The sequence below is a fragment of the Perognathus longimembris genome, chromosome 1 (genome assembly GCF_023159225.1).
Source record: "Perognathus longimembris pacificus isolate PPM17 chromosome 1, ASM2315922v1, whole genome shotgun sequence".
In the NCBI taxonomy this organism is placed as follows: Eukaryota; Metazoa; Chordata; class Mammalia; order Rodentia; family Heteromyidae; genus Perognathus; species Perognathus longimembris.
Window position 1 is genome coordinate 24,372,115 of NC_063161.1, and position 13,399 is coordinate 24,385,513.

Consider the following 13,399-nt stretch of genomic DNA (forward strand, 5'->3'; position numbering starts at 1 on the left):
TAGGGAATTTGAAAATTTGGATAGGAAAGATGTTGAAGTGGTAGCTAGAAATGAGTAAGGAATCAAGATTGGGTCGTGGACAAGGAAGAAATTTTAGGTAGGGTCCTTTATGGTAAAGTCAGCTGCAGTGGGAATAATTGAGAAGTCTGTTCATGCTCAGACATGTTGTAAGAGTGAGTGGCAGTGTAGTGAATTGTGAAAATAGGAAAAGTACTGGTGGCTGACTTCTGTTATCCTAGTTAATCTGGAAGCTGAGATCTGAGTATCTTGTTTCAAAGCCAGCCTGTGCTGAAAAGTCCATAAGGCTCTTATCTCCAATTAAGTACCAAACAGGCATGAAAGTGGATCTGTGTCTTACGTGGTAATGAGCTACCCTTGAGCAAAAAAATCCCAGAGACAGTGCCCAGACTGTGAGTTCAAGCCCCAGAACTGACACCAAAATATAAAAATTAAAAATTACAAAAAATATAAAGGCTAGAGTGAAAGTTATATGCTATCGGGTTGGCTTTGGATGGAAGACCATGAGTCATCACATGCCTAGATTCTCAATAAATTTTAAAAAGTGCCTGAAAAGTTCATGGCTTGCTGCTAACATGAGTATATAGGACTTGAACTCAGGGCCTAAGCTCTGTTCCTAAGCTCTTTTGCTCAAAGCTAGTGCTCTACAACTTTGACCCACAGCTCTACTTCTAGTTTTTTGGTGGTTAATTGGAGATAAGATTCTCACAGACTTTTCCTGCACAGGCTGGCCTTGAACTGTAACTTCTGATGTAGCTAAGATTGCAGGTATGAGCCACTAGCCCCAGCTAGGAATGGAATGTTTTTTGAGGTTCAAAGTTGCCAGGGTGGTGTATAAATAATAGCAATGATTACTTAGAAGTTTTAAGATGAAGTAAATAAAAGAGTAATAACTTACTTTTGATCCTGAAAGAAAGAGCAACTTTCAGCCGAAAGAGTTTCAAGGGAATTAGTATTCAAAGAAATCAAATTGTACCTAAGGCCAAGAGGTAAAAAGGAAAATTTACAGTCACTTGTCAATTCTTTGTAGCTCTCAGAGGTTCAGAAAAGCTTAAAGTATTGTCAACTTCTAAATTAAAACTTAAATAAGCTAAGTTTTTTTTTAAAGTCCATAACCTGATAAGATTTCAATCGTCTGTTGCTAGCTAGAGCATAATAAAAATTTATAGTCAAGATAATTATTTGCTGTTGATTTATTTGAATTTCCAAATATGATGGAATTATACTTTGGATTTATTGTTTTAAGATGGCTCACCAGTCTGCAGGTGGACGGGACACTCGGTTTTTACGAGATGAAATTTGCCAACTTGAAAAACAATTGGAGCAAAAAGATAGGGAATTAGAGGACATGGAAAAGGAGTTGGACAAAGAAAAGAAAGTTAATGAACAAGTAAGATGTGTTTTTTTCAATGAGTCTTTACTGTTCAAATAAAGATGTTTCTATAACATGTCTAATAGTGCTTTTTGTAATCACTGGCTATATTTATATGCCATAGTTGATGAATGATGTACATCTATTTGAGGTTTTGGTAATCTATCTTTAATATATTATGGATTAAATATTTCTAGTGCGTACTACTTCAGTATTTGATTTTTACATTTGGACCTACTTTTTTTTAAGGGCATTGGATTCCATATATAATAGATGCTTTGGTCTTTTTTTTTTTTTTTGGCCAGTTCTGGGCCTTGGACTCAGGGCCTGAGCACTGTCCCTGGCTTCTTCCCGCTCAAGGCTAGCACTCTGCCACTTGAGCCACAGCGCCGCTTCTGGCCGTTTTCTGTATATGTGGTGCTGGGGAATCGAACCTAGGGCCTCGTGTATCCGAGGCAGGCACTCTTGCCACTAGGCTATATCCCCAGCCCCAGATGCTTTGGTCTTAAATATTAGAATAAAGAAATTGAAAGGCATTCATAAGTAATTTACTATCAAAGTTTGTTTTGGTTGAAATTGACATATGCAGTAATGGTATTGATATATGTACAACATAATATATATATACTAGAATATATTAATATACAAATACTACCAGGCTACAGATGAGGCTTGTTTGCATTTTCCTAGGAGTTTTATAGGCAAAGACATATACTTATTCCAGTCTGACTTCAGGTTGCTTCATTTAACCATTATGATGTACTGCCATTGAAATAGTCAGTGCTTTCTTTGAGGAAAGTGGTTCTAGCCATGATGTTTAGGAACTGGAAGAGGGAATCTTGGACAAAAAAAAAAAAATCATTCATTTGATTTTTTGAAAGAAAGTATATTAGTTTTTTCATGTTTATCCTTTGTTTAGCTTTTGATATGTGCACATAAAAATATTTTAAGGTGGCTGTTTTTTTTCTGGGTCATGCATGGAATTTTTTTAAATTAAATTTATTGTCAAAGTGGTGTACAGAGGGGTTACAGTTTCAAACACAAGGCAGTGAGTACATTTCTTATAAAACTTGTTACCTCTTTTCTCATTTTTCTCCCACCTTTCACTATCTTCCCCCCTCCACCAAGTTGTACAGCTGGTTTACACCATATTATCTTGCTATTGCACCATATATTACTATTGCATTGGTTCGCCTTTACTTTGTCTCTCCATTTTGATGTTCCCCTTCCTTTCCCTAGTTCTGATAAATGTATATACAATACCTAGAGTACCAAAATAAGTTACAATGACATCAGGAGTAAAACCATAGGGAAGAAAAACAAAAGAAAAAGTGATAATTTCACATAGTACCTTGATAATAACAGCAACAATGATAAACCATTTATTTCTATAACTTGAATTCCACTCATATCCTTTTTAAAAAATTGCCTCTTGTCTTAGTTTGACTTGAAGTCTGTAGTAAAAAGTTCTCTACTGGAAAGGATTTAGAATTAAATCACCAAGTGAAAACCTGAGTTTGTATTGAATTACTACTGAATTTTATTTCATTTATTTTTTTTACTACTTTAGTTGGCTCTTCGAAATGAGGAAGCAGAAAATGAAAACAGCAAGTTAAGAAGAGAGGTTGGTAAAAATTTTTAGTGGTTGTTGTGGTTCAGCAATTATACTTGATAAAAACAGGTTAGCTTACATTTATATTGTAAGAAGAAATGGAGCCATCTAAATAAATGATATTTTTAAAGTGGATTACTGTATGGTATTACTTTGTCTCAGATAATTAGAAAATAGGTCGAAGAGTATGGTCATGATGTTGTATATTCCTTTCTTAGATCCATGTGGGTTAACCTTGCTTTGTTTTGGCTCAGCCAATATTTGCTATCTTATTATTTGAATATATCACTGAATTTCTGTTCTTAGTGGTCTTTCTTACTCAGCATTCTTTACAAATTTTTGTTTCTCATGAATCCTGATTCTTATAAATCCTGATTATTATTTGGTTCTTCTGAGCCAAATAATGTTTGAGCATTGTTATTCCTGAAAGGAATTTCTTTAACGTAATCAAAATGTTCTTTGTTTTGACTGGTAATTAATATTCTTTCTTTACTCATTTAAAATTATTACTTAGATTTCTAAAATTTCTTAATTTTGCTTTCTTTAATTTCTAACTATTATTTTTAATTATGTATTGCCTTTCTCATTTCTAATTACCTTTTTCCTGTCCTTTTCTGGAGAACAAACGTCTAAAGAAAAAGGTGAGGCTTTAAGGTGAAACCTGGAGAATTTAAGATGCATTTTGAATACATTATTTGGAAGATATGCTTTGTTATTTTGGATAGTTTTTAATTTACTCTTCTTTGGACTACTATCAGAATGAACAATTACGTCAAGATATTATTGACTACCAGAAGCAAATAGATTCACATAAAGAGTCACTTTTATCAAGAAGAGGAGAAGACAGTGACTACCGATCGCAGTTATCTAAAAAGAACTATGAACTTGTTCAATATCTGGATGAAATTCAGGTACATTGCATAGTCAGTGGAGATAAATCATTTTTATAAAAATTAGTACTATAATATACTATTATTACAATAAAATATATAATAGTGCTACACTACAAAACTAACATTTAGTCCTCTATGTAAATTCTTTATTACAAATGTGCCACTGTGTAGTTGTACAGTATGAAGTAAGTTTGAAGTTGTTTTTTTCATTCATTTTTATAGTTGCCTATCCTAAGCATTAAGACCAATTGTGGTCCCTTGAACAATTTCCTTAATCTTAAAAGGTCTATAAACAATTTTCTTTTCCCCTATGGACACTTACAACTTCATTTAATTTTAATTTAGCTCAAATTGCAGTTTCTTCAGAAACAATATTTCTTTAAAAACAAAATTTGTAATCATAATGTCTAACACTTCTAGACCCTGACAGAAGCTAATGAGAAAATTGAAGTTCAGAATCAAGAAATGAGAAAAAATCTAGAAGAGTCTGTACAGGAAATGGAGAAGATGACTGATGAATACAATAGAATGAAAGCTATTGTGCATCAGACAGATAACATATTGGACCAGCTGAAAAAAGAAAATGATCATTATAGACTTCAAGTAAGAATTATCCTTATTATGATTGATTTATACAGAGTTCATATTATTTCATTACTATGTGGAACTAGAAATACTTGAATGTTTCTAGGGTGTGTTTTGTTTCTGTTAATACAGCATGTTGCCATTCTTAATTATTTGCATATATATGTTCCTCAAAAAAACATCTTGGCCAGGCACAGGTGCTTCATTCTTATAATTCTAGCTAATGAGGAGGCTGATTTCTAAGGATCAAAAAGTGGAAAGAAGAGTTACAGCTCAAGTGGTAGAATGCTAGCCTTTGAGCCGAAAAACTCAGGGATAGCCCCCAGGCTCTGAGTTTAAGAGTCTGTAACAGCACAAAAAAACAAAAAGCAAAACTCTGGAAGAACCATATAAAACACCTTGTAATTCTTGCCATCTATAAAATAAATGATACTTGAATGAATGTATAGACTGTAAGTCCTCCAGAGCTTGTAGTTATGGGAATTTTGAGGCTGGTGAAGTGGCTTAGGATGCAGAGTGCCTGCCCAGCAAGTGTGAGGCATTGAGTTCCAACCCCAGTACTGAATAAATGGTAGGAGAAATTTCTAAGAAAGATGCCTATAGTTTTGTATTAAAAGTCTTGTTGAAATAACATTTAATTTTGTATCTTAGAATACACTATAAAATGTTAGATATCACTATATCATTCACTATTTACATGAGATTAAAACCTGTAAGAAACAACTAATACTTAAAAGTATAATTTTATACTAATGAAAGCAGTTATACAACTACAGGTTCAGTACACCTTATTTAAAATGTTTGAGACCAGAACTGTTTTAGGTTTTGCAGTTGTTCATATTTGGACTATTTACAAATGCATAATGAGGCATTTTGGGTATAAATCCCAATGTATGTATACCTGAGACATATATATATATATTTTATATCTATATTATATGTGGATATGATCTATAACATATCTCATATATGTGATATAGATAGCAATATAAGATAATGGTTAAAAGTACTTTTTCATGTGCCAACTTTTCAATTGAGATCTATTATAGAAGATGTTATAGAGATGTGGTTTCATGTCAGCACAGAAAAGGTTCTAAGTATTAAAGCACTTCAGATTTTGTATTTGGATTGGTATTCTGATAGAATAAACATACAAGGAGACATGAAATGTCATTTTTTTGTGTGTGTGTACGTTGTGTAACTTGAACTCAGGCTTGGGTGCTACACAAGTCTCTTTGTATCAAGGCTAGCACTTTATCACTTGAGCCACAGTGGCATTTCTGGTTTTTGAATGGTTAACTGGAGATGAGTCTCATGGGAAATTTCTGTTCAACCTGGCTTTGAACCACGATCTTCAGATCTCAGCCTCTTGAATAACTAGGATTACAGGTGTGAGCCACCAACACCTTGCTTAAATGTCATGTTTAACAGCATGTCTAGTCTACTAACAAATAGCATATGTATTGTAAAGCATGTATAAATATATGTACATGTATATATAACTATGTATATACAATACACATATTGTATCAGTTTCTACCAATTCTTGTACTGACTGTTGCCTTTTAGGTGCAAGAGCTCACAGGTCTTCTGAAAGCAAAAAGTGAAGAAGATGATCCAGTCATGGTAGCTGTCAATGCCAAAGTAGAAGAATGGAAGGTGATTTTCTTCATTGATACACTATCATTTCTTATATTAGATTTAAATCTAATCTTTTTTAAAAGACTAAAAGAACTTATACCAGGTAGTAACATTATTACAATTATTCATTTTATATGTGTAAAATAGAAAAGATCTAAACTTGTGTTTTGTAGTTCCCAGATCATTTTTCTTTGAATGGGCTACAAATCAGTAGTAATCAGAAATGAGGTCAAGGAAAAGTCGTATCAAAATCACTTGGAAAGCCTTTTCAAAGCATCAGCACACTCTTCACCATACTCCAATGCCAACCAATTCCATAGTCTTACTATATCAGAAGCTGAGATTATAATGAATGTATATTTGAAGAACATCTGAGATTACTGAATAAGTATTTTTTTGACAGTGCCAGGATTTAAACTCAGGACCTTGTGCTTACTCTGTAGATGTTCTGCCACTTGAACTATATCTTCCAACCTTTTGCTTTTATTATATTTTTGAAAAGGATCTTGGCTTCTTTGCACAGTCAAGTCTGAATCACAGTCCTCATATTTATGCTTGTAGCTGGGATAACAGGCATGTGCCAACACACCAAAGTTTTTATTGTTATGGGGGGGTCTCACTAATGCTTAGGCTAGTCTTGAACTGTGATCCTGCTAATCTCAGCCTTCTAAGTGTCTAGGATTATAGATATAAACCACAGGATTCGGCTCTGAGTAATTTTTACTTTAGGAGCTTTTATTTCTAGACTTGAGCTTCTAGTAGGTTAATTTACATCTTTGTGGTGCTTTGCAATCGTTTTTCATGGGGAATCTTAGGTATCTTTATTTTTAAACCAAAGCAATAGCAACAGAAATGAGTCTGAAAGAATCAGTTAGATTCAGTAAATTTTAAGGGACAGAGAGTAAATATTTTTATCTAATCTGTTTGGTAACCACTCAACTCAGCTATTTTAGTATGAACATGGCCATCATGCATAAATAAATGAGGAAGGCTAGTTTTTTGGAAAACTTCACAGTTACTGAGGGCAGGTCACATTTTCTTAAAAAAGATTGAGTTCTAAAAAGATAAAAATTATATGTACTTTTAAATAATTTCTTATTTGAGTCTTAAGTTGCATATATAGAATGAATAAAGTTGTAATCGTAGCAGCTAATACTTTCTTGTTAAAATTTATTTTCTGGGGGCTGGGAATATGGCCTAGTGGCAAGAGTGCCTGCCTCGTATACATGAGGCCCTGGGTTCAATTCCCCAGCACCACATATACAGAAAATGGCCAGAAGTGGCGCTGTGGCTCAAGAGGCAGAGTGCTAGCCTTGAGCAAAAAGAAGCCAGGGACAGTGCTCAGGCCCTGAGTCCAAGCCACAGGACTGGCCGAAAAAAAAAAAAAAATTTATTTTCTGTACTTTCTTCGGTGTACTAATGATATATATTATTCATCTTGAATTGGGCAATTTATTTTCCTTTTTGTAAGAGATGTTTTGTTATTTCTAGCTAATTTTGTCTTCTAAAGATGATGAAATTATTGAATATCAACAAATGTTACATCATCTGAGGGAGAAGCTTAAAAATGCTCAGCTTGATGCTGATAAAAGTAACATCATGGCTCTAAAACAGGTAAAACGTCAAAATTTGTTTTATCCAACTGTTTTATTAGTTAGAAATCCAAACTGTCTTACTATATTATTTGCATTTAATTTAGTAGTGCCCACAGTTAGGCATATAATAAAGTCTGGAACATTTTTATACTAGTCCCATGAAGATAAAAATTAGGTAATTTAGATGAGGGTTAGAGTCAGAAATATAAATATTTTGTATTTCTTTCTTTATTGTTCTAAATAATTTGTGCATTGTTTTAGTCAGGAATTGTTCAATAAGATGCTACTGAAAATGTTTACATTTTAAAATATCTTACTTCTCTATTATTGAATTTCATTGTATTTTAATCCTGAAGTACTTCAGATAGTATAAAATAAAACTAAAAGGAGTGGTTATAATTTGAATGTGCTACCTATTTATTTCATTTACAGTGAAAATACATACTCATTTATAAAGGAGCCACACTCGGATCATCTATAAAGAATGAGATTTGAGAAGTATTTAGTTAAAGTTACAAGGAACAGTATTTCTGAAAGAAGTGCTTAAGGTATAAAAGATACTTTAAACAAAATAGCAAGCTCAGGGAAAAACACAAACATAAAAAATTGTCAAAAGATAGAATTGGATGGTGATGAAGAAGGTAATGTTTAAGAAGTAAATTCTGGAGTTTCTGTTTACCAGTTTATTGGTCATTGTATTTATTTTGAAGTGTAGATGACACATACATAAGAAGCATAGTTTTACCATTACTATAATTATATACAAATCTTATTGAAAAAATAAGAGTTACCTCTTTCTTTAATTTTAAAGTATATGTTTATATTCATGAAAGGATCTGCAATATATTAAATATTTTATAGGGTATACAGGAACGAGACAATCAGATTAAGATGCTCACTGAACAAGTTGAACAATATACAAAAGAAATGGAAAAAAATACTTACATTGTTGAAGATTTGAAAAATGAGCTGCAGAGAAACAAAGGTGATTTCTTCTGTTTTATAAGTATTTGAAACCAATTTTATAAATAAAGGTATATTTTAAAGAATTTTTTTGTTGTTGGTCATGGGGCTTGAACTCTGGGCCTGGTACTGTCCCTTAGCTCTTCACTTTGAGCCACAGCACCACTTCTGGTTTTCTGGTGGTTAATTGGAGATAAGAGTATCATGGACTTTCCTGCCTGGGCGGCTTTGAGCCATGATCATCAGATCTCAGCCTCCTGAGTAGCTAGGATTACAGGCATGAGCCACCTGTGCCTGGCTATTTTAAAAGATTTTTAAATTTTTTTTGTTAAAATAAAATTGTCAACTAGATGCCTATGGCTCATACCTGTTATCCTAGGTAAGGTGGCTGAGATCTGAGGATCATGATTTGAAGCCAATCTGTAAGACTCATATCTCTAATTAACCACCAAAAAGCCAGAAGTGGAGCTGTAGCTCAAAGTGGTAGAGCACTAGCCTTGAGTGAAAATGCTCAGGAACAGTGCCTAGGTGCTGAGTTCAAGCCCCAGGACTGGCACAGAAAAAAAAAATTGTCTAATGTCACTAGACACATTAAATATTCTCCATTTGAATTGTGCTATATTTTTTAAATGGAAGCATATTAATTCTTATACATATATTACTAGCATTCAACTTCTAAATGATGGGTTTGTTTTATTAGAATTTTGTCCCTTTGATAAAAATGTCATTAACTATTTTTAGTAGATTGGTTCTATACAATTTAAATTAGTGTATCAACATTTCAGATAATTTTCGGGAATAACATGTCAGCATTTGAATTAATTTTGTCTTAATTGATATCATGTAACATTTTCCGTACACTAAGTTTTACCCTTAGGTTTACATCCCAAATAGCAACATAGAGTTGACAGACTAACAGGCAAAAAGTATGTACTCAAGTGTATTGTGGAGGGCTAACTGGAAGAGAGGCTAGATACTGGGACAGCTTAGCCTCTTTCACAGCTAAGTTATTGGCTATATCTGTACTAATCTAATGCCTAGTGTAACTCCAATGTACATATATTAGAGTATGCTTATTTTACATGAGCATGGAATTATCTGTCAATATATTTTACAATGATAGGAATATTATATTTTGGGTCTGGCATTTAGCAAGGTGAGGTATGTAAGGATTTAGGAAAAAAAATTCAGCTAATTTAGCTGTAAGAAACAGGAAAAGCACTTGAGGATGATTTAAAGCAAGATAGAAACTGGCCATTTTAGGATTCAAATGAGTCAAAACTTTTCAGTTCAGATTCAGTATCATTGCTGCACCTACTCAAGACCCTGTGTGATGGTGTGCTACTCTGACGTTTCCATCTCTAGTCCTATGCACAGTGAATTCCAGTCTTTGTATTCATATTTCAGATAGCAAGATGGAGGAAAGTGAAAATGAAAAGTGAGATTCACATTTCTCCTTAAAAAAAATTTCCTGAAATTCATATATGGCTTCTATATTTATAACTTGTTAGCATTAGGACCACATTTAGTTGCTTGCAATATAAGCAGAACCTTAGTTTATATTTCTTTTTTTATTTTATTGTCAAATTGATGTACAGAGAGGTTGCAGTTTCATACGTTAGACCTTGTGTATATTTCTTGTACTATTCTTAGTTTATATTTCTAATAGTCATTTATCCAGCCAAAATCACTGCCACAATGATCAATTTTTGTGGGGTAGTATTTTGCAACTTTTATAATTCATATTCCTTTAGCAAAGGTTCATTTAATGTAATTTTTGTTAACTAAATAGCTTTCATTTTGCAGATTTAAAACTGAGTTCTTTTTAGTGTTTTGCCATTTGTCTTACCCATATTTGTCACATTTTTTTTTTTTTTTTTTTTGCCAGTCCTGGGCCTTGGACTCGGCCTGAGCACTGTCCCTGGCTTCTCTTTGCTCAAGGCTAGCACTCTGCCACTTGAGCCACAGCGCCACTTCTGGCCATTTTCTATATATGTGGTGCTGGGGAATCGAACCCAGGGCTTCATGTATACGAGTCAGGCACTCTTGCCACTAGGCCATATTCCCACCCCTGTCTTACCCATATTTGTATCGTTGATTTAAAGGAACAGTTAACTCATGGTATTTGTTTACACTCTTTAGGTGCTTCAACTCTTTCTCAGCAAAATCACTATATGAAAATACAGTCAAAACTACAAATTTTAGAAGAGAAAACTAAGGAGGCTGAGAGAACAGCTGAACTGGCTGAAGCTGATGCAAAAGAAAAGGATAAAGAATTGGTTGAGGCTTTAAAGCGATTAAAAGATTATGAGTCAGTATGTATTTTTATCTTGTCAATCAAGGAGCTTAGAATTACTTTAGCCACTCACAAATGATTTGGTCTATTATTGCATTCAACCATTCGGTAATACTTTCATTATAAAAGTAGTTTTAATTTATGTTAAGCTATTCAAAATTGTGAGCATTTTTTTTTTTGGTCAGGAGCATTATTTTCAAAACTTCTGCTCAATGCATTTTGCCCAGACAGGCAGCTTTAGTGAATCAGCACATTTTCCTTATTTGACCATGATGCTGGCTATATAGATGTGACACACTGGCTGCTTTGATAAAACTGATAGCAAAGATACTTCTGTCACCATACTGTGCCAACATAGGATACTTTGTGCTTTCTATACTACTTACTATTAGACAACTATATTCTATTGGTTCATTTCTAATGTTTTTCTATATTCTCAAGAGTTCTATATATGACATTTTGAACCATTTTGAGATTAGAATATTTTCTTAAGTTTCAGCTTTTCTATATTCCATTATTATTATTATTACTGGATTTGGCTTATATAAGCACAGTATAAACCCCCATTAGTATGTATAAAATTGTTTCTAAGCTTCAGTCTTAATTTTAAAAAAAAAGTGAATGTTCGTATCATCTATATTATAGGTATGTACACATATGCCCTTGAATATAATTTTTTAATTCATGAATTTAATTCATTAATTTTAGTGAATTATTCATTCATGGTATATTTAAATTATATTGTGTATTTTTCAGGGAGTATATGGCTTAGGAGATGCAGTTGTTGAAATAAAGAATTGTAAAAACCAAATTAAAATAAGGGACCGAGAAATTGAAGTATTAACAAAGGAAATCAATAAGCTTGAGTTGAAAATCAATGATTTCCTTGATGAAAATGAAGCACTGAGAGAACGTGCAGGTAAGCTATCCTTTAAGATATATAGTTTTTCTCAACTCTAGTTTTCAAGTTCTTCATATTTACTTTTGGTTTGTTTATTTTATTTTATTTTGTTCTTTTACAGTAATTGAGATGGAACATAGAGCCTTGCTTATGTTAGGCCAACACTGTGCCACTTAGCTTACACACCTACCCATTCATTTCGGTTTGTTTTCTTCATATCAATAATTTCTTGTTTAAACTGTGCAAGTCCATTTGTTATTTCCCCCAGAAAGACTATATGAGTCACTTTGCAAAATATTCATTTCAAAGTAGTTCATAAGGACATTTATAAATACTGTTTAAACCTCTTAAGGACTTTTTTAAGTACGTGGTTTTTACAATGAATCTTGCTTACATTTTACTTTACTTGAATATTTTAAGGGTTTTACTGATTCTATTGATCATAAGAAGTAAGTTGTAAATATGTCTTGAGAGTTTATATAGTGATTTCAGTAGTTCATTACTTAACACTACTAATTCGAATGCTGAATTTTAACTAATTTGCTTCTTTAAAATGAAAATACATCTAAATATTAATTTAGTTACATTTGATAAATGCTAGTTAACACTTTCTTAGAACTAAAAGGTCTTTTGTAAAAGACCCCTGTAAAAGATTTTCTCTGGAGAAAGGAAAATTAAATGTTTCATATAGAATATTTTCAGATAGTGCCTAACTAAGCCTAGAATTATTCTGGGATCTCAATAGACACTTGAATAACTTGGACAGATCAGAAAGAGGAATCTGGAAGTTCCTAAAGATGATTTCTGACCTATCTAGAGGCCTGTCACAAATACTGTGTTTTCTGTGTTTAAAGATTAAGTTCATAGTTGTAAAGGTCCTGGTTAATAACTACTCTGGTTCATCTTGATATTTGGTCTTAATGTCTAGTGGCTTAGCAATAGCCTATTAGGGCAAGTACACTGGAAACATCAGCCTTCTAATGCTAATATATTCCATATTCATTTTGATGAAGATTACTCTATGGCAGGTACTTCTCTAAACACAATATTTAGATTAATTTCATTTTGTTCTTGGCAGACCAAAATAAATTTTTAAATGCAGTATTACTTCTATGACTTAGTTACAAGTTGAAAGTTTTATTTCAAACCTAATATTCTTAGTGTTGGTACCTTTACAATAGCTCTTGTGAGGATTGCTGGTATGGTAAAATAAATTCTGATCAAATTTTAATTTAAGTTATAGTACAAATTACCTAGAAATTTATTAGAAAACATCTAGATAGTTATTACATAAAAAGTATTCTGCACTTCAGTGATACTGGCTAATTGAATTACCACCTTTACTTGATGGTATATGAAGGTTGTGCAGTTTTTTGCATGGTTTTAAGTATTTAACTGTGTTGTTTTCTATTTTAGGCCTTGAACCGAAGACAATGATTGATTTAACTGAATTTAGAAATAGTAAGCACTTGAAACAGCAGCAGTACAGAGCTGAAAACCAGATTCTTTTGAAAGAGGCAAGT

The 13,399-nt window shown here is 32.8% G+C and overlaps 1 protein-coding gene across 6 annotated transcripts in view; it reads left to right on the forward strand.

Moving 5' to 3' along the window:
- Cep290 (centrosomal protein 290) overlaps window positions 1-13,399 on the forward strand; it is a 67,571-nt gene that overhangs the window by 3,529 nt on the left and 50,643 nt on the right. For all 6 annotated transcript variants that reach the window (XR_007212779.1, XM_048358621.1, XM_048358581.1 and 3 more), the window contains exons 6-15: window positions 1,265-1,408; window positions 2,961-3,014; window positions 3,761-3,913; window positions 4,316-4,498; window positions 6,050-6,139; window positions 7,613-7,735; window positions 8,578-8,701; window positions 10,822-10,994; window positions 11,732-11,894; window positions 13,293-13,393. Coding sequence is in view for 5 of the 6 variants with exons in the window: in XM_048358621.1 (XP_048214578.1) it covers window positions 1,265-1,408; window positions 2,961-3,014; window positions 3,761-3,913; window positions 4,316-4,498; window positions 6,050-6,139; window positions 7,613-7,735; window positions 8,578-8,701; window positions 10,822-10,994; window positions 11,732-11,894; window positions 13,293-13,393 (1,308 nt within the window). In the remaining variant the exon portion in view is untranslated. The remainder of the gene's footprint in view (window positions 1-1,264; window positions 1,409-2,960; window positions 3,015-3,760; window positions 3,914-4,315; window positions 4,499-6,049; window positions 6,140-7,612; window positions 7,736-8,577; window positions 8,702-10,821; window positions 10,995-11,731; window positions 11,895-13,292; window positions 13,394-13,399) is intronic.